This window comes from Heterodontus francisci, chromosome 24 (genome assembly GCF_036365525.1).
Source record: "Heterodontus francisci isolate sHetFra1 chromosome 24, sHetFra1.hap1, whole genome shotgun sequence".
NCBI lineage: Eukaryota > Metazoa > Chordata > Chondrichthyes > Heterodontiformes > Heterodontidae > Heterodontus > Heterodontus francisci.
The window spans coordinates 73,727,161-73,751,505 of NC_090394.1; the positions used below are offsets into that span (position 1 = coordinate 73,727,161).

Genomic DNA, 24,345 nt, shown 5'->3' on the forward strand with positions numbered 1-24,345 from the left:
AAGACAGGGGAGTGGGACTAGTTGAATTGTTCTTGCAGAGAGCCAGCACAGACACCATTGGCCAAATTGCCTCCTTCTGTGCTGTAACCATTCTATGATATGATATGATGTATTACCCTAGGCGTGTCTAGTATGTAATGCGTGCTGAGTTTTTGTCAATTTAGGCAATAATATATTTTGCAAGAGATTAAATCATTACTAACTTTTCTTCAAACAGGTTAGCACATACACAACGGGCAGGTGGCAAAGGATGAATCCCATTCCATGTCAACTGTATTCTGCTAGAAGACATAGTATGCACAATGTATAGAACGGACTGCGTAACCTCAGAGATGCCTCGTGCACGAAGTTGTACAATATAAATAACCGGCAAGATGAGCCAAATGGCCTCCTTCTGTAAAATAGAAGCAAAATACTGCAGGTGCTGGAAATTTGAAATAAAAACAGAAGGTGCTGGAAATACTCAGCAGGTCAGGCAGCATATGTGGAGAGAAAAGCAGAGTTAACGTTTCAGGTCTGTGGCCTTTCATTAGAACTGGCAAAGGTCAGAAAAGAATTAGGTTTTAAGCAAGTGAAAGGGAGGGGAGTGGGGGAGAGAACAAAGGGGAAGGTGTGTGATAGGGCAGAGGGTGGGAGAGATTAGATAGCAAAGCTGTCATGGGACAAAGGCAAAGAGTGTGTTAATGGTTGTGGTGAAAGACAAAGCATTAGTCCAGAGAGAATGTTAATGGCAGAATAATGAGTAACTCTGTCCACATGAAAAAATATTCTTTTTAAAAAAGGCCAGTCACGTTCTGAAACTGTTGAACTCAAGGTTGAGTGCACGAGGCTGTAGCGTGCCTAATCGAAAGATCAGGTGCTGCTCCTCGAGCTTGTGTTGATGTTCACTGGAACACTGCAGCAGGCCAAGGACAGAAATGTGGGCATGACAACAGGGAGGAGTGTTGAAATAGGCAAGCAACCGGAAGCTCGGGGTCACTCTTTCAGACTGAGTGGAAGTGTTCCTTAAAGCGGTCACCCAATCTGTGTTTGGTCTCCCTAATGTACAGGCAACCGCGTTGTGAGCAGCGAATACAGTATGCTAAATTGAAGGAAGTATGAGTAATCACTGCTTCACCTGAAAGGAGTGTTTGGCGCCATGGATAGTGAGGAGAGAGGAGGTAAAAGGGCAGGCATTACACCTCCTGAGATAGTATGGGAAGGTGCCGTGGGAAGGGGACGAGGTGTCGGGGGGTAATGGAGGAGTGGACCAGGGTATCGTGGAGGGAGCGATCCCTTCGGGATGCTGACTGGAGGGGAGGGGAAGATGTGTTTGTTGGTGGCATCACACTTGGAGGTGGCTGAAATGGCGGAGAATGATCCTTTGGATGTGGAGGCTGGTGGGGTGGAAAGTGAGGACAAGGGGAACCCTGTCACCATTCTGGGAGGGAGGGAAATTGTGAGGGCAGAAGTGCAGCAAATAGGTTGGACATGGTTGAGGGCCCTGTCAACCACTGTGCGGAGGGAATCCTCAGTTGAAGAAAAAGAAAGAAGTGTCAGATGCGCTGTTGTGGAAGGTTGCATCATGAGAACAGATGCATCAGAGATGGAGAAACTGGGAAAATGGGATGGAGTCCTTACAGGAAACAGGGTGTGAGGGTGTGGCCTCCTTCTGTGCTGTATCATTCTATGGTTCAGCAAAAAGAATATTACAAACTTCAGGTACTTTCACAGCAGCTAAGTTGTGTACAAGCAAAATCACTTCTAATAGGCTAGGGCATTTCCTCCTCAGCTTCACATTAGGGTGGAGAATTGCACTGCAGCACACGATACTCAGTTGGACAATTTAAAAGGCCATGCACTGATATTTCATTTTTTGAGGACAAAGAAGAGCAAATTTAATCCAAATGACACAAATGCGTTGCTATTAAAGGCCAATCCAAACAACCCACCTGGTTTTCCCCGGTCAGCTTTCAGTCCAATGGTTATGCATGATGTACATTGACTTTGTGTGTGGCTGATCCATAAGGCAATGTTGGGTATGGTAGCATAGTGGTTATGATGCTGGACTGGTAATCAGGGGACCTGGACCAATAATCTAGAGACTTGAGTTCACATCTCATCATGGCAGCTGGGGAATTTCAAATTCAGTTCATTAAGTAACTCTGGAATAAAAAGCTAGTAGTATCAGTAACGGAGACCTGAAGCTATTGTCCTTAAAATGCCCTTTAGGGAAGGAAATCTGCCAGCCTTACCAAGTCTGGCATGAATGTGACTCTTAACTGCCCTCTGAAATGGCCTGGCAATCACTTAGTTGCCACCACCACCTTTTTCAAGGGCAGTTAGCGTTGGGCAATAAATGCTGACCTTGCCAGTGATGCCCACATCGTATGAATGGATAAATTTTTTTTAAATGACATTTGTGTTTTATTTTGGGTTGCACCTCAGTCTGGTAGAGAAATTTCATATGCATTTGGTTACTGCTAACACTTGCTCTGCTGAAAGTCGTTACATGATTATGGGAACACAATTTGACTCGGAGCCTGTGAGTTAAATAACATTAAGCCAAAAGGAGCACAGTTGTTAATGATAGGAAATAAGTCATTAGGCTTGAATGCAATAGGTATGCTTTTACAGTATTGTCAGTGCCAGTACAGATTTGTAACTAAAATAGTGAATGCAAAGCATTTCTTCAAGTTATGTACTTTTAAACTAATTGACTTAGAATGGAAGCTGGTTACATGCAGTCTTTAAGATAGGTCTTTTCTTTCCAGGTTCCCTCGCAAGAGTCTGGGCCACTGCCAGATCCCTTTAATGATATTGCAGTAGGAGGATGGCAAATCACTGATGAGCCTTTAGGGCATCTTTCAGTCTGGGCAGTTACAGTACAAGGAAAGGTACAATAAATTCAGAGACTTGAAGAGGCATTGTATTGGAAATGTTATTGGCAAAATTCTCTGCAAAAACATAACAGCTCCAAATTTATGTGCATTTTCCGCGCGGATATCAGCACAACCTGGGCAGAATTGAGAGAATTGGCTCAAAAGATTGTGGAATTTAAAACAACAAGTAAGTTACACCCAAAACCAAAATTCTCTTTAAAATTTACTAGTTATGCGTAGCCAGTTTTCTCAGTGCCCAGTCCCTTTAAATTTTTTTACACGGCCCTGCACATGCGTTATTTATCACGGAACAAGGTCCGTGAGGTAACTTCCAGACTGCTGCATGGCCACGCGGCCATGCACCCACGCAGCTTTGGGGCAACGTTGCCCATAACCACTAACACTCGAGTTTCCACGATCTTTTACGCTGGTTCAAAAGTAATTTTGCTCCGTGCCCATAAAAGTGGCTATGCCCAGGGTTTTGGCCTAAAAATATACAGAGAAGCAATACAACCAAACCTGTTCTTACCCATATAATAAGAGCAAAATACTGCGGATGCTGGAACTCTGAAAGGAGAACAGAAAGTGCCGGAAATACTCAGCAAGTCTGGCAGCATCTGTGGAGAGAGAAACAGAGTTCATGTTTCAGGTTTGTGACCCTTCATTAGAACTGGCAAAAGTTAGAAATGTAACAGTCTTTGAGCAAGTGAGAGGGGGGAGGGAGGAAGTAGAACAAGAAGGAAGGACTGTGATAGGAGAGAGTTTAAATGACAGGCACAGACACGATGGGCTGAAGGGCCTGTTTCTGTGCTATATAACTCTATGATGCTATGACAGATGTCATGGAACAGAATTCTAATGGAGTGCTAAATAGTTGTAGCAAAAGATAAAGCATGAGTCCAGAGAGAGTGCTAATGGCAGAATAATGAACAGGTCTCTACGAAAGCAAAAACATGAAAAATAAGTTTAAGCTTAGTACATGGTTAAAAATAAATAAAATTGCCAAAATAAAAGGGCTCATGGTCTGAAATTATTGAACTCAATATTGAGTCCAGAAGGATGTACAGTACCTAATGGGAAAATGAGGTGCTGTTCCTTGAGCTTGTGTTGATGTTCACTGGAATGCTGCAGCAGGCCGAGGACAGAAATGAGGGCATGAGAACAAGGTGGTGAATTAAAATGGTAAGCAACCGGAAGCTTGGGATCATGATTGCAGACCAAGTGGAGGTGTTCTGCAAAGCAGTCAATCTGCTTTTGGTCTCCTCAATGTAGAGGAGACTGCACTGTGAGCAGCGAAGACATTAAATTGAAAAAGTACAAGTCAATCACTGCTTTACCTGGAAGGAGTGTTTGGGGTCTTGGATGGGGAGGAGAGAGGAGGTAAAATGGCAGGTATTACACCTCCTGTGATTGCATGGGAAGGTGCCATGGGAAAGGAAAGAGGTCTTGGGTGTGATGGAGGAGTGGACCAGGGTGTCGCGGAGGGAATGATCCCTTCGAAATGCTGACGGGAGTGGAAGATGTGTTTGGTGGTGGCATCACGCTGGAGGTAGTAGAAATGGCGGAGGATGATCCTTTGGATGTGGAGGCTGGTGGGGTGGAAAGTGAGGACAAGGGGAACCCTGTCGCAGTTCTGGGAGGGAGGGGAAGGGGTGAGGGCAGAAGTGCGGAAATAGGGCAGACACGGTCGAGGGCTCTGTCGACCACAATGCGGGGGAATCTTCTGCTGAGGAAAAAGGAAGACAGATCAGAGATGCTGTTGTGGAAAGTTGCATCATCAGAACAGATGCGTGGGAGACGGAGGAATTGGGAGAATGGAATAGAATCCTTACAGGAGGCTGGGTGTGAGGAAGTGTAGTCAAGGTAGCTGTGGGACTCGGTAGGTTTATAATAGATGCTAGTGGATAGCCTATCCCCAGAGATGGAGACAAAGAAGTCGAGGAAGGGCGATGTCAGAGATGGACCATGTGAAGGTGAGAGAAGGGTGGAAATGGGAAGCAAAGTTGATGAAGTTTTCCCATTTGGGGCAAGAACAGGATCGGCACCGATACAATCATCAATTCTCCACCTTGTTCCCATGCCCACATTTCTGTCCTCAGCCTGCTACAGCGTTCCAGTGAACATTAACACAAGCTCGAGGAACAGCACCCCATTTTCCGATTAGGCACTCTACATTCTTCTGGACTCAATATTAAGTTCAATAATTTCAGACCATGAGCCCCATTATTTTTTGTTATTTTTTATATATTAAAATTTTATTTATTTTTTTTAACCATGTGTGCTAGTCTTAACAACTTATTTTTCATGTTTTAGCTTTTGTACAGACCTGTTCATTATTCTGCCGTTAGCACTCTTTCTGGACTTGTACTTTGTCTTTTGCTACAACTATTTAGCACTCCATTTGCATTCTGTTCCATGACATCTGTCATTTAACCCCTCTCGCCTCCGACCTATCACAGTCCTTCCTCCTTGTTCTACTTCCCCTATCCCCACTCTCGCTCAAATAATGTTACATTTCTCACTTTTGCCAGTTCTGATGAAGGGTCGCAAACCTGAAATGTTAACTCTGTTTCTCTCTCCACCGATGCTGCCAGACCTGCTGAGTATTTCTGGCACTTTCCGTTCTTACCCATGCCTGTTCACTTCCCTCAGGAGTGACTGGCTAGCAAACAAGAGTGTGAATCTCTTTCCCACCCCCCCCACAATGCATCCTTTGTGACATTGAAGGTAGTGTTACCACCTGAATGTTGAGACCAGCTCCACACAGGCCATGGACCAACGTCCTGGCCTTTTCCTATCATTATCTTTTTAGAAAGATCTGTATGCTTGCTAGTCTTTTCTGTTGCACATTTGTAATGAGATTGCAGTTCAGTGTCTGTGTTTCTTTACGAAGTTTGTGGAAAGTGCTACAGTTAAACATTGCCGCCAAAAAAACTTTAAGCCCACTTCTATTATGGCATTTGGCTCCTTTTAAAGGACACATTTTATGCTGGAAAATATAACTAGCTCTTAAGCTTAATCAACATGGTGTATAATTTAGCATTTTGTTTCTTTTTAGGTGTTTTATAGAGAAAATATAAATGATCAGAATCCTGAAGGTTCATCGTGGACTGAAATCCAGACTCTCGGGGAAGTAGTGCAGATCACCTGTGGGCCAGGTGACCTTTTGTGTGCTGTGTTATGGGAAGGCCAGCTAATGGTGAGGGAAGGAATAACCAGAGAGAACCCTAAAGGTACACAGTTTCAATAGTGATTCAGCATGAATATCCTCCTATGTTTAATGTTAATATATTTTAATAAGGCATTAAAATTAGGATCCTTACTAAATGCATAGACCAAAAGATCTCTATTATATTTAGAATGTACAGCACAGAAACAGGCCATTCAGCCCAACAGTCATTTGTGCATTGAAGTTCAAATTCCTCGTACACTCTGCCTTGTGAATCAGGAACAATAAGGTGTCCATCAAATTGAAAAGTAACCCAAATTATCATCGTTATTATCTGATCTAGCGTTTATGCAATACGAGCCTCCTCTCACCCTGCTTCATATCCTATCAACATAACTTTCTATTCCTTTCTCCCTCTTGTGCTTATCTAGCTTCCCTTTAAATGCATCCATGCTATTCACCTCAACTATTCCATGCAGTCGTGAGTTCCACATTCTAACTACTTTCTGGGTAAAGAAGTTAATGACACTACTGACAACTTTATTCCTAATCAAGTACAATGATGATTAAAGCTGTAAAGGCTCCTGAAGGCTGTGGGCTGGATTTTAAGAGCCCGCTGTTGCTCCTGGCAGCGAGCTCAGAAAATGGGGGGGGTTCACTTTAAAAATTCAAATTTGCCAGTCAGGACTGGCTGCCCTTTAAAAATGGCGCCAGTGTCAACGCACAGGCAGCTGACGCCATTGTCGACGACAGACAGCCTGGCAAAGAGCTGCCGTGATCTCCCACACAGCAGCTCATTTGAATAGCCAAGGCAGCCTGCCTGCCTCCCTCCACCCCGCCCAATCATGTGGAGGGGCGGGCTGTCTGTCGCCGGCAATGGCGTCGGCTGTCTGTGCGCAGGCACTGGCACCATTTTTAAAGGACAGCCAGCCCTGCTGGCAGATTTGAATTTTTAAAGTTAACCCCCCCCCCCCCACCCTCAAAATTTACAAAATAAAATCGTAACGCCCCTTTACAACCCTCCAATAAAACTTACAGTATTTGCCCTTCCCCGTCCCAATACTCCAAAACACTTAGCTTTTAAATCTGACCTTCCCCTTCACCCCTTCCCACCATCCCCTACACTCATTATGTTTATTTGACCCTGTTTCCCCCCGCCCCCCACCCTGCACTTGAAATCTCAACTCCTCCCCTGCTCCACCAGTGTCACGCCGGCTTTCCCCACACGGGGAATTGAAGGCACGGGAGTGCCAGCCGCACACTGAGGATTGCGACAGGCCTGGAAGATTGCAGGTAAGTTCATTTAAATTTATTCACATCATTGATTTAAATATTGAAATTGAGGTCCCGTTGCCCAGCAGCGGGGGACTGCTATGGAGCCTTGCCACCATTGGGAGTATCGGGCTGGGCCCTCCCGGCGTCAACCTCTGTGGCAGGCCTCTGCTGGAATGATCAGCTGGCACCCCCCGCTGCCACCGCCACGGAGCCCAATGTCGTGGGCTTGGTAAAATCCAACCCTGTGTCTGTGTAATTCCAGAAGTGCCAAGCTTCTTGTCATCCTGGGCTATTTAGTTCTACACCATGGAACCTCACACAACACATATGAACTTTGTATCTATGCTTCCATTCACATACATAATGCAGCTGTTAATACCAACAAATCTTGGCATTCTGATTTAGCATTTATCCACCAATGAAGTAACAATTCTAAATGCAGCCCTTTGCAAACTCCAGACCCACAAAAACTCAAACAGGACAAAGAAATATGGGCCCCAATTTAACTCCCCAAACTAAGCAGAAACTGGGAATGGGGAGGGTGTGGGTTAATCATCCCCACAGCACCACCTCTCGGCCTCTCCCTACTGCCCCCACCAATTTCAGACTTGAGCCTATAAACGCCACTGTAATTGCCAGGGACCATCCCCAGGGAGCCCCAATTGCAGCCTCCTACTGCTCATTTGTGCTCTATCACACCGGCCAGGCTGTCAATCTGGTCGGCTACTGGGCAGGAGACTGCAGCACATTATTTAAATGAGGCCATCCCATTGAGTTCGACAGGGCCTCCAAGTTCCTGCTTTGCTGGGTTCTTCGTCCATTTACAGCCTCCCCTGTCTCCCTATTAATATTGGGGCTGTGGTCTCAGTTTTTCAACCTTGGAAGAAATGGGATTGTACCTGTAGCCCGCAGCATAGACTGTGCTAACTTTTGAGATAAAGGGTCCACCCCGTCATTTGGTTGGATTACAGAGAAAAGAACCACTTACCTAGAGAGGTTGGTTGGAGGTGGTAAAATCTGTTGAAGCAGCAGCTTTAAAAGGGCTGCAGCTCACCAAAAAAAGAGATTGTGGTGACTGAAATATTGCCTGATTATTCAATAGCATAGAGGATGCACTATAATGGCACTCACTTTTTGATGCTGGAGTTATTGAAGTGACCCAATAAGTGTGGGCCCCGTTTTGGCTGAAGACTACACACCATTAAAAGAAGCATGAAGGATGGTCACCAATTGAGTCAATACAATAAGGCACCTCCCTCATAACTGATGGCAAGTGTGGAAGTCAGGTTTTGGCTGTCACAGAGTATGAATTTTGCAAAGGCTCTGGAGGAAAATGGTTTATAGCTTAGGGCTGGAGCACACTTGGTCATGTTGGCAGCAGCCAGACCAACTCAGTGAAATTGCGAGAAAATTTGGACAACTTGTGTTTGCTGAAGAGGCCAGAGGCCCTCTGTTCAGTGTGGCTTGTCAAGGCATCTCTGTTAAGATTATATTTCTTCATACTTAACTTTCCCAAAGATTTTCTGCATGGGCAAAGTCCTGTTTTCTAGTGTGTTTATTCATAAATTGAAATGCTACATGTTGATCGAATAACAGTCCCATGACTGGGTGCAATTCTGCTCTGGAGGTTATGCCATAAGTGTGTTCTCTGTTACTTGGTCCATAGGGAGTTCTTGGAAGATTGTTGAACCACCAAACTCTGAAAACGGTCTTGTTCAGGTCTCAGTGGGCGTTAATGTGCTATGGGCTATTACACGGGACAGAAGAGTAAGTACACACGCTGTAGATGTTTTAAACCATAATATAGTAAGTCACAGATGCACCACCACCACCCCACCCCATCCAACGTGACCCTTCTGCTTCCTCAGCTGAGATCAGGGAACACAGCACAGACCTGAGGTTCCCTGGTTCAATTAGCGCTGTAACTACATGGTGCATTTACACACTGAGCTCTCAGCAAGGGTGGAGACAATCTCAAAATATATCTGCTTTCTAAAACCAATCAACATTCTTAAATAGTGCAGAAACCCATCCTAAAACCGAACTCGGGTTGTGTCTCAGCTGCTTCACAGCCAATGATGTAGTTACTGTTGCAATGTAGGAAATGCGGCAGCCAATTTGTGCACAGCAAACTCCCAGAAACACCAGTTAGATAATGATCAAATCATCTGATTTAGTGATTTTGGTGGAGGGATAAACATTCTCCATGACACTGGGGAGAACTCCCCTGCTCTTCTTCGAAATAGTGCAATGGAATCTTTTACATCCACCTGAGGGGGCAGATGGAACCTTGGTTTAACGTCGCACCCAAAAGATGGCATCTCTATCAGTGCAGCAGTCACACAGAATTGCACTGGTAGTGTCAGCCAAGATTTTGTGCCCACGTCTATTCTGACTCAGAGGTAAGAGTGCTATCACTAAGCCACGGCTGCAACCTTAAAATGAGTAATGAAAGTGTTTACTGTGCACATTTGCTTCAAAAATTGGGTTCATGTTTGTTCTCACTCCATGTGGCTTTTCTGCTGTGGAGATTGGTGATCGGTGCACTCCATACTTTCTGGTCTATGCAAGGGTGGATAATATCATTCCCAGATATTGTACCTGCTGATTCCATCACATCATCTAACCACGTCCTTTGTCTTCTGCTGATAATAGATGTGATAATGGGGTACGGCAGCTATAGTGGTTATGTTAATGGGCTGGTAAACCAGAAGCCTTGACTAACGATCCAAAGACATGAGTTCAAACCCCAGCTGGGGAATTTAAATTTAATTAATTCAATAAAATATGGAGTAAAATGCTAGTATCAGTAATGATTACCAGATTGTCATACAAACTCATCTGCTTCCCTTGTCCTTTAGCAAAGGAAATTTGCCTATATGTAACTCCAGACCCACAGTAATGTGGTTGACTCTTAACTACCCTGTGAAAGCCTAGCAAGCCACTGTATTATATTCAAGAAGGTGGTTCAACACCACCTTCTCAAGGTCAAGAAAGGATGGGCAATAAATGTGGGCCTTATCAGTGACACCCGTGAATGAATTAAAAAAAAAAATGCTTTTCCAGAAAGTAACAATACTCAATAACCTTTCCTTGCCACTGGAATACTGCATCTACAGTATTGTTCTGATTTTCATTTTGCTCTCTGGTCTCTGCCAGTTCATGGGCCCTCTCTTGAGTCAGACTTCTTGGCCAGGATTTTATCTGACGATGGGGGTTTTAACGTCCGGCAAAACCGATACCGAGAACCCCATGCCGCCTCTTCTATGGGAGACCTGCCAAATCTAGTGCCAATTAGGCACTTAACTGGACAGTGGTGAGCCTTCCGTGGGATCAAGGACCCTGGTGATGGAAGAACCACCCTCTGAGAGTTGCCAGCCAATTAGACGCTGGCAGCTCTAGTGGCATCTGCCAGTGGAGCACCCACCCGAAGCCCAGGAGTGGCGCTGGACCCAGGTCACAGGCAGATCAGGGCGGGAGGGGTCTCGCAGGGTGGTGGTCACGGGGGAGGAGGTGGCAGCAAGGGCAAGGAGGTTCTCTCAGCGCCCCCTCCTCGTTCCCGATGCCAGATCCCTCGTTCAGGCACTAAATGCCTTTTAATGAGGGACACTACCACCACACACCGCCCCCCTCCCATCCACTCCAGAGCCAGCAAGCAGCCTGCATGGTTTTTCCTGCTGCGCATCACATGCAGAAACAGGCCCCCCCGCCACCATCCCACCCGACTGAGATGCTCTTCCTGCCTCCAAACCTGTCGCTTGATTTTGTGGTATATGAAAATATTGGGAAGACCAAAGCCATTGTCTTCGGTCCCCACCACAAAATCTGTTCCCTAGCCACCAACTCCATTCTGCTCCCTGGCAAGTGTAAAAGGCTGAACTAGACTGTTTGCAATCTTTGTGCCATATTGACCCCAAGATGACTTTCTGACCACATATCGGCGGCATCACTAAGACTGCCTATTTCCTCTCCATCTCTCTACCTCTCTCTCCTCCTTTCAGACTCTACTTAAAAGCTACCTCTTTGACCAAGCATTTTGTCATCTGCCCTAATATCTCCTTATGTGGCTTGATGTCAAATTTTGTTTGATAACACTCCTATGAAATTCCTTGGGACTATGTTAAAGGGGCTATATAAATATTTGTTGTTTTTGTTGCTGAATACATCTTCTGAAATTGCTTTCCTCCGTGTAACTTATTTTTTGCCTTGTCCATTAAATGTAATCCAAGAAAATAATATTTTCAAAAAAAAGCAAAATACTGTAGATGCTAGAAATATGAAATAAAAATAGAAAGTGCTGGAAAAGTCAGGCAACGTCTGTGGGGAGAGAAGCAGAGTTAAAGTTTCAGGTCTGTAACCTTTCATCAGAACTGGCAAAGGTTAGAAAATAATTAGGTTTTAAGCAAGTGAAGGGGTGGGGGGAGTTGGTGGGGAAGAGAACAACAAGGATGGTGTGTGATAGGGCAGGAGCGATTAAATAACAAAGCTGTCATGGGGCAAAGGCAAAGAGTGTGTTAATGCTTGTGGTGAAAGACAAAGCATTAGTCCAGAGAGAGTGTTAATGGCAGAATAATGAGCAGCTCTGTCTACATGAAAAACAGGCACATGGTTAAAAACTAAAATAAAATAATTTTATCTACTTACTCTATTTCCATGTTGCCCACTCATCTAAAATCAATTTTTGGATGTCCTCTTTCTGATTCCCATTGACACTGTTTGATTTTCAATCCATGTTCAAAACTTGTTTGACTGTGTCTCAAGTACCTCTTGGAATCTCTCTCTTCTCTGTTGCAGTCTTGGGTGACTTATCAGTTTCCCATTGCTCTAGAACCAAATTTATGTCATAATAAATTCATGTTGAAAAAAATGTGTTTTCAATAAATTATTAAAAGACTAATAGAAGGAAATAGACTACAAAGTAGAACCAATCATGCAGTGCAGTCTTTATACATCAAAGACCATGGGAGCTCATGAATAATTTGATATAGTCAGACTTTGATATATCTTGGTTTCTGCTCCTAGTTTGGTCCTACTTTCACTGGATTTCAGCCGTACTCTCAGGCAGAGAGTGTTATCCTAAGTTGTAGCCTATTTTATTCTATTATTGTTGGAGTTTATATTCTGACTCACACCAAGTCCCGTTCACCAATCACTGTGGTGCTTGCTGATCTGTATTGACGCCCCAAGCAGCGACACCTTTATTTTAAAATTCTCATCTTTGTTTTCAAATTCCTCTCTGGCGTCACCCCTTCCCTATCTCTGTAGCCTCCTCCAAGATATCTGCACACATCTAATTCTGGCCTCTTGAGAATCCCTAACTTTCCTCACCTCAACATTGGCAGCCTAGTTCCTAAAGTCTGGAATTTCTGTCCTAAACCTTTCCGCCTCTCTCTCCTTTAAGACACTTCTTAAAACCTACCTCTTTGTCCAAGCTTTTGTTCACCTGACCTAATATCTCCTTATGTGGCTCAATGTCAGATTTTGTTTGATAATGATCCTGTGAAGTGCCTTGGGATGTTTCACTATGTTAAAGGTGCTGTATAAATGCAAGTTGTTATTTTACATAGACTGTATAGATATGAAAATTGCAAAGGAAAGAGAAACAATTTGCTTTAAGAATAGCTGTTCTATATCACTGAGAAGTATTAATCATAGAATCATACAGCACAGAAGGAAGCCATTCGACCCATCATGTCTGTGCTGGCCCTTTTGAAAGAGCTACCCAATTAATTCCACTTCTCTGTTCTTTCCCCTGCAAATTTTTACTTTTCAACTATTTATCCAATACCCTTTTGAAAGTTACTATTAAATCTGCTCACACCACTCTTACAGGAATTCCAGATCATAACAAATTGCTGAATTAAAAAAAAATTCTCCTCATCTCCTCTCTGGTTCTTTTGCCAATTATCTTAAATCCGGTTACCAATCCTCCTGCCAGTGGAAACAGTTTCTCTTTATCTACACCATCAAAACCCCTCATAATTTTGAGTGTGGCATTGTAACTTTGCAAGTTGTGTTTTGTTGTCACTAGGTCTGGTTTCGAAGAGGTGTCTGCTCTGAGAACCCTGTGGGAACAGGTTGGATTTGTATGAATATAGAGATGGTGATGGTGAATGTGGGATTAAATGATCAGGTATGAAGAATGCTCTATCTCTGTTTTTGACAGCGCTCTGGTTTTAAGACCAGTTGAATATTGGTCTTAAGAAAACCACTCATTATTTGGAAATTATTTGTTTCACAGGTATTCATATTGTTGCCACAGTATCACAGTGATTATGCCATGCCAGCAGAACTACTGACAGCGCACTCAATAGTATTTTTAGCGCAAACATAAAACAATATACAACTAAAGCTCTAAACTAGCCCAAAGCTATTTTCTGCTATTTTAGAAAACAAATGCATTTTAATAATGCAGTTTTGTTTTATGTTTTAATCTTCCCCATTTTCATTTACAGCACCATTTAGTTACTCTATTTTATTCCTAAATCCTTTTTAAAATGATCTTGAAAACAATCTTTGATCAATTCCTTTTGGTAGGGTTGTTGTGAGGGCTGCTCAAGGCTATAATTGTATTCAGTTCAGCTTTGTATTTCACCTGTCAATATGATACCATACCAAATGCTTTGAGTTGCAGATTGGGCCAAAATTAAACTGGACAACAAGCTGTGCTGTGAGCTACTTACATCTCATTTCTTTCCTGTGCTAACCCAAGGTGTGGGGAATTGGTTATGAAGACCGTAATATCTACTTTCGTCATGGAGTGACACCTACTGAATATAGTGGAAAGGCTTGGAAAGTAATAGTAGTGAACAGAGAGCATGACCGAGCTTCTCGTACGGGCAGTGCTACCAGTCTTGCAAGGTACAGGAACCCATAAAAAAGATTGACAGCATGTGCTCACTTTTTATTTTACAATTGCCACTTAAATGTTGCAAAGTTAACGATAATCACTTATAGGAATCAACATAGGAACAGGAGGAGGCCATTCAGCCCCTTGCGCCTGTTCTGCTATTCAGTTAGATAACAGCTAATCTGTATCATAACTCCAGACACCTGCCTTGGTTCCGTAACCCTTAATATCCTTACCAGTAAAAAAATCTATTCATCACAGTCTTTGACTTTTTCGATTCACCCCCAGCCTTGACATCATTTTGGAGGAGAGAGTTCCAGATTGCCAATACCCTTTGTGTGAAGAACTGCTTCCTGACATCACCTCTGAATGGTGTGGCTCTAATTTTAAGGTTATGCCCCCTTGTTCTGGACTCCTTCACACCGGAGGAGATAGTTTCTCTCTATATCTGCCCTATCAAATCCTTTAGCCACCTGAAACACCCATCTCACAATTCTGAGAAAGTGAGCAATTGTAATACCCTATCATCTCTGGCACGTTACCCATTGACGCATGAACTACTTGTTATGAGTCCCATAGTCTACTACTGTCTACATATGTATGGTTTTACTCCTGATAGACACGGACCTTCCCTGTTTATCCCTACCCTTGTGAAAGGTTGGTTGATAATGGACAGAGACTGCAGCTGTGCCTTTGATATCTCTGGTAAAGTTCTGGATTACTCATCTTCCACCACTGGTCACATGCTCCATTATGTTCAGCTGTTCCTCTGCAGAAAACAGGGTAATAAACACTAAATCTGCAGTATACTTAAGAAGCCACTGTCTGCTGAAATAATTCCTTCCTCTGCTGGTTACGGCTTACTCTGACAAACCAAAAGCCTTCCCTTGTAACTGTACTTTTCATGTGGCCTGGCTTTCTCAGGCTTATTGATTTTTGGAAGCTGAGCTCCAAGTTGGAGGATTATCAGCTATTTGATTCCCTGCAGTGTGAGAGTCTGTCATTTTCCAGTGACAGGTCTCTATTTTAAATCCTGCTGTTTTAATAAAATGAAATACATTTCTCTGCTTTTCACCAATGAGGTTTAAATTGAGTCTGCACATTCCTGTAGTGAAAGCTCCTTTCCACATTCATTGAGTATTCTTTAATCCTAGATAATATGTCTTAGAATCTTACAGCACAGAAGGAGGCCATTTGGCCCATTGTGTTTGTGCTTGCTGTTTTGAAAGAGCAATCCAATTAGTCCCATTCCCCTACTCTTTCCCCATAGCTCTGCTACTTTTCCCCTTCAAGTATTTATCCAATTCCCTTTTGAAAGTTACTATTGAATCTGCTTCCACGGTCCTATCAGGCAGCGCATTCCAGATCACAATAACTGGCTGCATAAATTAGTTTTTCCTCATCTCACCTCTGGTTCTTTTGCCAATTATCCTTAAATGCTTTTAACTTTGTTTTCTCTTTTGGTTTCATTTTAGCGCTGGCTGTTTCTTTGGTGATGACGTTAGGTTGCCATCTCAAGCTTCCATCAACAGCGAAGTCAATTTCTCCTCAGAAATGGACAAATTGGCAAAGAAAACTGAAAGCGTTCTTGAAACAATTGGTGAAAGTGCGAGTTGTCCTCACACTATTGGAGATGGAGATGTTGCTGCTTCCGGTCCTGCCATCGAGAAGAAATGTGACCATGTTGCAAGTGTATTTGAGACCATCCCTTTAATGGAAGCATCTTCAGAAAAATGGATGCGGCCTGTTGCTGAACCATCTGTTGCCCGATCTCCGTGTTTGACAGAGCGAGGCCATCCTTTGCAGGATGGTGCTGAATTGGACATCACTTGCTCAGATTCAAACACAGTAATCTCAGACCTGGCTGAAACGTCCAGTGTTTCTTCTGTAGGCACCCATCCTTTCGGAATTGAAGAGCATTATATGTCTGATGAGCGTCCACTCTGGGCCTGGCTCAGTGGAGGAGGTTGTGACGTAGAAGCTCACACCCAGCTGAACTGGTTCACTGCTCAGTCAGGTAGTTGATCCCTTTTATGTTGTTCTTGTTGTCCACACTGCTCCTGAGCACATACAGCCTGTAATAATAGTGTTAATGCACTTATAGGTATAATGCGCCGATGGTAACTCTATCTCTCCCCAGTGTCACAGCGTATCCTGAACATGTTTTATTGATTGACTATAGTGTACAGTAGGTAAAAATCCGTGCTTCAGCTTGTCGCCTGCTGAAACCCTCATCTGCGCTTTTGTTGCCTCAAGCCTCAAATATTCAATTGCCCTCTTGGCCAGCCTCCCACCTTGCACCTTCTGTAAACCTGAATTCATCCAAAACTCTGCTGCCCCATATCGTAACTCGCAGCAGGTTCCACTCACCCATCACCCACTGTGCTCACTGACCTACATCGATGCCCAGTCTGGCAACATTCTGAGAAATGGCTTCAAACTTAGCTGAGAGTAGGACAAAAGGGGCACTAATTGAAACTGATGGAAAGCAAATTCTTTGTTGATGTAATGGAAGCAAAATCTCTGGAATCATCTAAGCAACAACTGGATACCATAATGGACTAGGGGACATAGCCTAAATATTAGAACCAGGCATTTCAGGAGTGAAGTTAAGAAAAACTTCTGCACACAAAGGGTAGCAGAAGTTTGGAACTGACTTCTGCAAATGGCAGTTGATGCTGGTTAGCTGGTCATTTTAAATCTGAGTGACGGATTTTTGTTAACCAAAGGTATCAAGGCATATGGGGCAAAGGCAGGTATATGGGGTTCGGTCCCAGATCAGCCATGATCTCATTGAACAGTGGAACAGTTTCAAGGGGCTAAATGGCCCAACACCTGCCCCTGTGTTCCTATGTGGGGATTGTAGTCTCTTTGAATGGATTTTTTTCTTATTCATTCCTGGGATGTTGGCGTCGCTGGCTAGCCCAGCATTTATTGCTCATCCCTAATTGCCCTTGAGAAGGTGGTGGTGAGCTGCCTTCTTGAACCAATGCAGTCCATGCCGACAGGGCTGGGTTTGCCATTGTTGTTTCCGGTGCCTAGGTCAATGCCAGGTCAGTCCAATTTCATTCCTTATTGACTTTGTAACGGTTAGATCCAATTGAGTGGCTTGCTAGGCCATTTCAGCGGGCATAGAAAGAGTCAACCACATTGCTGTGGGTCTGGAATCCCATGTAGGCCAGACCAGGTAAGGACAACAGATTTCCTTCCCTAAAGGACATTAGTGAACCAGATGGGTTTTTACAACAATCGACAATGGTTTCATGGCCATCATTAGACTAGCTTTTTAATTCCAGATTTGTTTATTATTTGAATTTAAATTCCACCTTCTGCTGTGGTGGTACTCGAACCCGTGTCCCCAGAGCAATACCCTGGGTCTCTGGGTTGTTAGTCCAGTGACAGTACAACCATGCCACTGCCTCCCCGCGAGGGTGAGCTAATATGGACTGAAGGTTTTCTTTATACCGATCTTCTAACCACTCTTCTAATTACTGCTGCTACTTCCATCCAAAATATCTGGCAATATAATGTGTCCCACAAAATGAAACCTTGAGGTTCAGAAGCACAGCTTTGATTACAGACCTGGTATTTTATGAATATATTTTTTTAAATCCTCAATTTCTACTTTAGTGCTAGCATTACATTTCACATTCCCATCTTCTTCAAATGGGTTTATTTTGTCATCTACAATCTGGTTCAGATAGCAGTAATGACAGGATGTTGTAATTTTTCAACTCTTAAATATTAAAAACAATTGCAAAAATTTGAGATATTTGGTCCACTGTATGTTATGTTTCCATGATTTTGCAGGACAGCCATTCTCTCTGCAGTCGTTCTCGATGCCCATTTGCTGTGCCCAGCAGACCGTTTGGCGGAAGCAGATAGTTCATCAGTTAACTGAACGGTCCAAACGGGAGCTGGAGGATTTTAAACATTATGAGCAGGCAGTGGAGCAGGTAAGCTGCTTCTAACATCGTAAAGAAAGATTTGCATTTATATAGCACCTTTCATGACCTCAGGCTGTCCCAAGTGCTTTACAACCTTTGAAATACTTTTTGAAGTGCAGTTACTGTTATAATTTAGGAAATGTTGCAACCAATTTTAACACCGCAAACTCAAACAACATTATGATACTGACCAGATAATCTGCTTTAGTGATGTTGGTTGAGGGATGAATATTGGCCAAGACACTGCGGAGAATTCCCCTGCTCTTCTTTGAAATAGTGGCCGTGGGATCATTTACATCCACTTGAGGGGGTAGTCGAGGCCTCAGTTTAATGTATCATCTGGAAACTGGCTCCTCTGACTTTGTAGCACTCCCTCAATACTGCCAGCCAGGATTGCTGCTTGAGTCTCTGGAGTGGGGCTTGAACTTAAAGGTGACAGCACTGAGCCCCAGCTGACGCAAGAAGAACTTGAACATTTACATTATTGCAATATAATACTTCTCCCAGATTTGTGCTTTTATTCTTTGCTCAATTTATAAAAGAAGTTTCACCAGGAGATGCAACCTTAAGGTTATTCTTGTAGTACAGAAGAGATTCTTGTTATGATGTAATTACTGTTGCATTAAAACATCACCTAAGGAGATGAATATTTCAATACAATTCGCAGGTGACTTTCCATTTTTGTGAGCTGGAGTTTTAAAATTTTTGGTGAGGGTGAGAATGTTATCTATTATTTGTAGATGGATAAACATGTTTGTAACTGTTCTCTTTTCCCTGCTGCTCTGTTATACCTAGTCCGTGTGGGTAAAGAAGGGAGCGATGCAGTGGTGGCGAGATGGGAAGCCGCACAGATGGATAGATGTCAGGGTAGCACTGGAACAGTTTACAGGCAATGACGGGAAACGGGATGGGATCTTTTTCATTTATTACACGTTCAACGATGAGAAGAAGGTGAGTTCTATCTGCCTTTTCTGCCTTTCTGTAATCTTCAAACTGGAAAAGGGACTGCGTAACACAGGAGGTGTGAACTAGATCTTTGCTTGCTCAATGTACCTGGCTGCTTCAAAGGCAATTCATATATCCCAATACATAGCTCAATGTTGTGAAGTGGCGATAGAGATATTTGGAGAACGGTTTTAATCATTGTATTTAAATAAGCTAAAATGCCTCAAAATATTAACAATTGGTTATTTCAATTATTTGTGATATGGCATTTTTTATTCTGATAAATGCTTTTTAAAAATAAATATGAAGATTTTTTTTGTCTGGAGGCATTATCCTTGGTGTAAATACTTTTTATTTAGAACAAAAAGCCTTTTAAAAGCTATTCATGTTAGACTTGACCCAAATTTGAAATCTGCTTCAGTTGTAGGGTGAATTATGTTTTAATAATTATGAACTTCAAATTCAGGAGTGTTGCATTTGCACTGTGATTGCAGGTAGTGAACTACATGTGGTTGGAGAAATATTGAGATGCTTATTCCATATCCACGCTTTTATTAAGAATAACATCACTATGTGTAAAGATTTTATTTCAAAAAAGCAGTAAAATATCTGTCATGACCAAGGCCAGAGCTCATCCATAATTTTGTTGCTTGTGAATTATACTGTTTAGTCTCACCAGTGAAGTTACTTCCCCATTCCACATGCCTATACTGAGCAAAATTTGAGTCAAAATCCAACTTCAAACCACGAGTTCTGTCTTGAAGATCACACTTGATTCAGCATGATGCCTCAAAAAGTGAAAAAAGAACACTGTATTAGTTTGCTGTTGTGTGACTTGTATAGTGGGACCAATGCAATGTAAAGGATTGGCGTCATGTAGCTGTACAAAGTGAATACTGACTTTGTGTCCTAACCTTCGTTTTTTGAGCCGTGCAATGACACGCATGTGTGGCTCTTTCTATAGTCCCTCAATGGGCGAAACGTGGTCAGGAAAATGTGGCTTTTTTTTTTAAAGAAGAGATTTTTTTTGTCTTGTTGCTTAGGATAAACAGTATACTTAGCTATCTACTGCTCCAGAGAGGGATAGGTGCTTAGGATAAACAGTATACTTAGCTATCTACTGCTCCAGAGTTGGGGAGGTGGGGGGAGCTGGTCACCTAGTTTAGCTGGACGCCACTTGCATTTATAGGTTACTTCAGAAACTGCTGCCTTGAAATGTTGACGTGTGCAAATCTGACCGTGTTTAGAGAAGGTGAAGCTTGTTTGCTTTTGATTACTAAACCATCAAGAAAATTTCACACCAGCCAGGTGCCAGTGTGTAGCATTTAGGCTCTGGGCCAGGGGTGAGGCCCATACAATATGTTTCAATCTTCTCATGTTCTATGCCCTGTCAACAGTTTGTCTAACATCTTTAATCTTCAAACAAAAGTCTACCTACAGAGGCGTGAAAGAATTGTACAATAACATGGGGGTTCCTAGTATCGTTAGTTTCTTGGTTTGGCTACCTGTTTCTTCCTGAGACAGCCAAAGGAACTTTGTGGAAAGCCTTTGCCATCTAACATATCAGCAAGGTCTCTGTGAAAAGGTTCCAAATACATGTCAATCAGAGCATGCGATACATAGCTTCTGCCTAGAACTTAGAAAGTAGCAAGCATAGGAACAGGAGGAGACCATTGAGCCCTTAAAGCCTATCCTGCCATTCAATTAGATCATGGTCGATCTATATCTTAATTTCATCTACCTGCCTTGGTTCAATAACCCTTAGCAGTTTGGAATGCCTTTCTAAGAAATTGTGTTCACTTAATAAACACTGGAACACATTGCGAGGATTTTGGATTCTATTTTTGTAACAGTTTAAGTATTGTGCAAATAAAATACTGCAGTGCTTCTGTGTAATTCTTCTTTGTAGATAAATTTGATCAGTATTGTTAGCCTGACTACTACAGTTTGGGTTTGTTGTATGTTCTGATTATTGAAGTGCAAGCCATATAGGTTTCTTGTATATCTTTGTAATTGTCCTATTCAATTCACATATGAGAGGGAGTAGTTTGGTTCATAGGAGATGCACACCTATTTATAGAAACTGTGGGCTGGATATTACCAGCCTTCTAGGGATGGGCTGGGAGGTCATAAAATGGTGAGAGAACGTGGAGCATATTCCCGTTACCTTACCAACGCAATGAAATTTTACCAGGGCGGGTAAAGTCAACAACTGCCTTCCTGTCCAGAGGCCAATTGAAGCCCTTAAATGGCAAATTCAGAGCCACTTAAGGGCCTCTTCTCACCACTGCTGGTATTTTATCAGTTGGCGTGGGGCCCTCTGCCACATGGGGAGGCCACTCAGTAAAAACTGGTGGCCTCCGTGGAGGTTGGGGGTGGAGGAGTGGCCCTTCAGATCGGGCACCCTGTGCTCACAGAGTGCCCACGGAGTGTCCCCCCGCCAGCAGCAAGGGCTGTCCCAGCGAGCCCGACCCCACTTACCTTAATTGTGGGGCTTCCTCAATGGCTGTTGCTCTGGGCTTCCTGCAGTACCAGCAGTGGCCACCGCTCCCAGTGGTACTGCTTGGACTCCTGAGCTGAGAGACCTTTGATTGGCTGGAAGCTCTTGGGATGGGATCTTGTCTCTTGGGATGGGACAGCATCCCCGACAGCGGGCAGTTAATTGTTTGCCCGCTGTTGAATTTGGCTGGGGGTCTGACAGATGGCCGAGGTGGGGTTTACCCCACTGCTTTCCGGCCTGTCGCCAGGACTGAGAAAAAGTATGGGTGAAACTTGAGGGACTAAAATCTGACAAGGCCCTGGGACCAGATGGCCTATATCCTAGGGATCTAAAAGAGATAGCTGCAGAGATACTGGATGTGCTGGCTATGATTTTCCAGAATTCCTTAGATTCAGGAATAGTCCCATCAGATTGGAAGTTGGCAAATGTTACGCCGCTTTTCAAGAAAGGAGGTAGAGAGAAAACAAGGAATTACAGGCCAGTTAGCCTAACATCAGTCGTTGGGAAGATGCTGGAAACTATTATTAAAGAAGTCTTAATATTGCACTTGGAAAAGCACTGTATGATTAGAACAAGTCAGCATGATTTTACTAAACGGAAATCCTGTTTGACAAATTTATTAGAGTTTTTTGAGGATGTAACTAGTAGGATAGATAAAGGGGAACCAGTAGTTGTAGTATACCTGGATTTTCAAAGGCATTTGATAAGGTGCCACATAAAAGATTAATAGGCAAGAAAAGGGTTCATGGTGTTAGGGTAATATATTAGCGTGGATAGAGAATTGGTTAACAGACAGGAAGCAGAGAGTGGGCATAAATGGGGCATTTTCAAGTCAGCAGGCAGTGAATAATGGGTTGCTGTGAGGATCAGTGCTGGGGCCTCAGCTATTTACACCCTCTGTTAATGACTTGGATGAAGAGACAGAGAGAAATGTATCTAAGTTGGCTGATTATACAAAGCTTTGTGGAAAGGTAAGCTGCGGGGAGGATATAGAGAGGCTGCAAAGAGATATAGACAGGTTAAGTGGGTGGGCAACCAGATGGCAAATGGAGTATAATGTAGGGAAGTGTGAAGTTCACTTTTGTCATAAAAATAGAAAAGCTGAATATTTTTTAAAAGGTATGAAACTGGTAAGTGTTGATGTTCAGAGGGACTTGGGGGCACTTGTACAAGGGACGCACAAAGTTACCATGCAGGTGCAGCAGGCTGTTAGGAAGGCAAATGGCATGTTGGCCTTTATTGCAAGGGGATTGGAGTACAGGAATAATGAAGTCTTGCTATAATTGTACAGGGCTTTGGTGAGACCACACCTGGAATACTGTGTGCAGTTTTGGTCTCCACATTTAAGAAAGGATATACTTGCACTGGAGGCAGTGCAGCGAAGATTTACTAAATTGGTCCCTGGGATGAGGTGGTTGTCCTATGGTGAGAGGCTGAGTAAATTGGGCCTATATTCTTTGGAGTTTAGAAGGAGGAGAGGCGATCTAATTGAGACATACAAGATTCTGAAAGGGCTTGATAGGGTAGAAGCTGAGAGATTGTTCCCACTGGTCAGGGAATCTAGAACACGAGGACACAGTGTCAAGATAAGGGGTCAATCATCCAGGACTGAGATGAGGAGAAATTGTTACACTCAAAGGATTGTGCATCTTTGGAATTCTCTACCCCAAAGGGTTGTGGATGCTCCATCATTGAATACATTTCTGGCTGGGATAGATAGATTGTTTGGTCTCGCAGGGAATCATGGGATATGGGGAGCAGGCAGGAAAGTGGAATTGAAGCCCAAGATCAGCCATGATCGTATTGAATGGCAGAGCAGGCTCGATGGGCCAGATGGTCTACTTCTTCTCCTATTTCTTGTGTTCTTCATCCCGGCCACTAAAATAAAATTCAGCCCTCTGTCTGTGCTGTGTAAAGTGTTGGGACAGTGCCCAAGTTGCAATTGCATATATTTGTCATCCTCCTCGCACCTTTTCCTGTCTTTTTCTCAAGTGTACTTTGTTACTTTCCCAAAGAAGCTTGATGAAGCATGGTACACCTCTAACTGGGGGAGATTCTGACAGAGTTAGCAAGAGGGCAGAGAAAGACCGAGATTTAGGGTAAGGTGGACAAAAAGACTGGGAAAGGGAACCAGAAGTGACAGATAATAAAAACAGAAAATGGTGGAACCACTCTGCAGATCAGTCACCATCTGTGTAGAGAGAAATTGAGTGACTGTTTCAGGTCAAGGACCTTTCATCAGAAGAGGGTAGATGCTTTTTTCCCAGTAAAGAGATAGAAAAATCTCCTCTGACCGTACACCTTAGATTCCCAGAAGTTTGACAAAAAATAATGTAGGCATCAGCTTTCTTACTTAGTATTTTTGGCCGGCACAGTGGCGCAGTGGTTAGCACGACAGCCTCACAGCTCCAGCGACCCGGGTTCAATTCTGGGTACTGCCTGTGTGGAGTTTGCAAGTTCTCCCTGTGTCTGTGTGGGTTTCCTCCGGGTGCTCCGGTTTCCTCCCACTTGCCAAAGACTTGCAGGTTGATAGGTTAATTGGCCATTATAAATTGTCCCTAGTGTAGGTAGGCGGTAGGGAAATATAGGGACAGGTGGGGATGTGGTAGGAATATGGAGTTAGTGTAGGATTAGTATAAATGGGAGGTTGATGGTCGGCACAGACTCGGTGGGCCGAAGGGCCTGTTTCAGTGCTGTATCTCTAAACTAAACTAAACTAAACTAAAGAGTGACTGTGCAAGGCATGGCCAAGATTCGGGACGAGGAAAGAAAAAAAATAATGGGGATGGGAGGCATGG

General features: G+C 43.4%; 1 protein-coding gene across 4 annotated transcripts in view; it reads left to right on the top strand.

Moving 5' to 3' along the window:
- tecpr1a (tectonin beta-propeller repeat containing 1a) overlaps positions 1 to 24,345 on the top strand; it is a 99,293-nt gene that overhangs the window by 14,670 nt on the left and 60,278 nt on the right. For all 4 annotated transcript variants that reach the window (XM_068056576.1, XM_068056573.1, XM_068056574.1 and 1 more), the window contains exons 5-12: positions 2,754 to 2,876; positions 5,920 to 6,094; positions 8,972 to 9,072; positions 13,337 to 13,438; positions 14,018 to 14,166; positions 15,631 to 16,172; positions 17,966 to 18,111; positions 18,898 to 19,053. In XM_068056576.1, the coding sequence (XP_067912677.1) occupies positions 2,754 to 2,876; positions 5,920 to 6,094; positions 8,972 to 9,072; positions 13,337 to 13,438; positions 14,018 to 14,166; positions 15,631 to 16,172; positions 17,966 to 18,111; positions 18,898 to 19,053 (1,494 nt within the window). The remainder of the gene's footprint in view (positions 1 to 2,753; positions 2,877 to 5,919; positions 6,095 to 8,971; positions 9,073 to 13,336; positions 13,439 to 14,017; positions 14,167 to 15,630; positions 16,173 to 17,965; positions 18,112 to 18,897; positions 19,054 to 24,345) is intronic.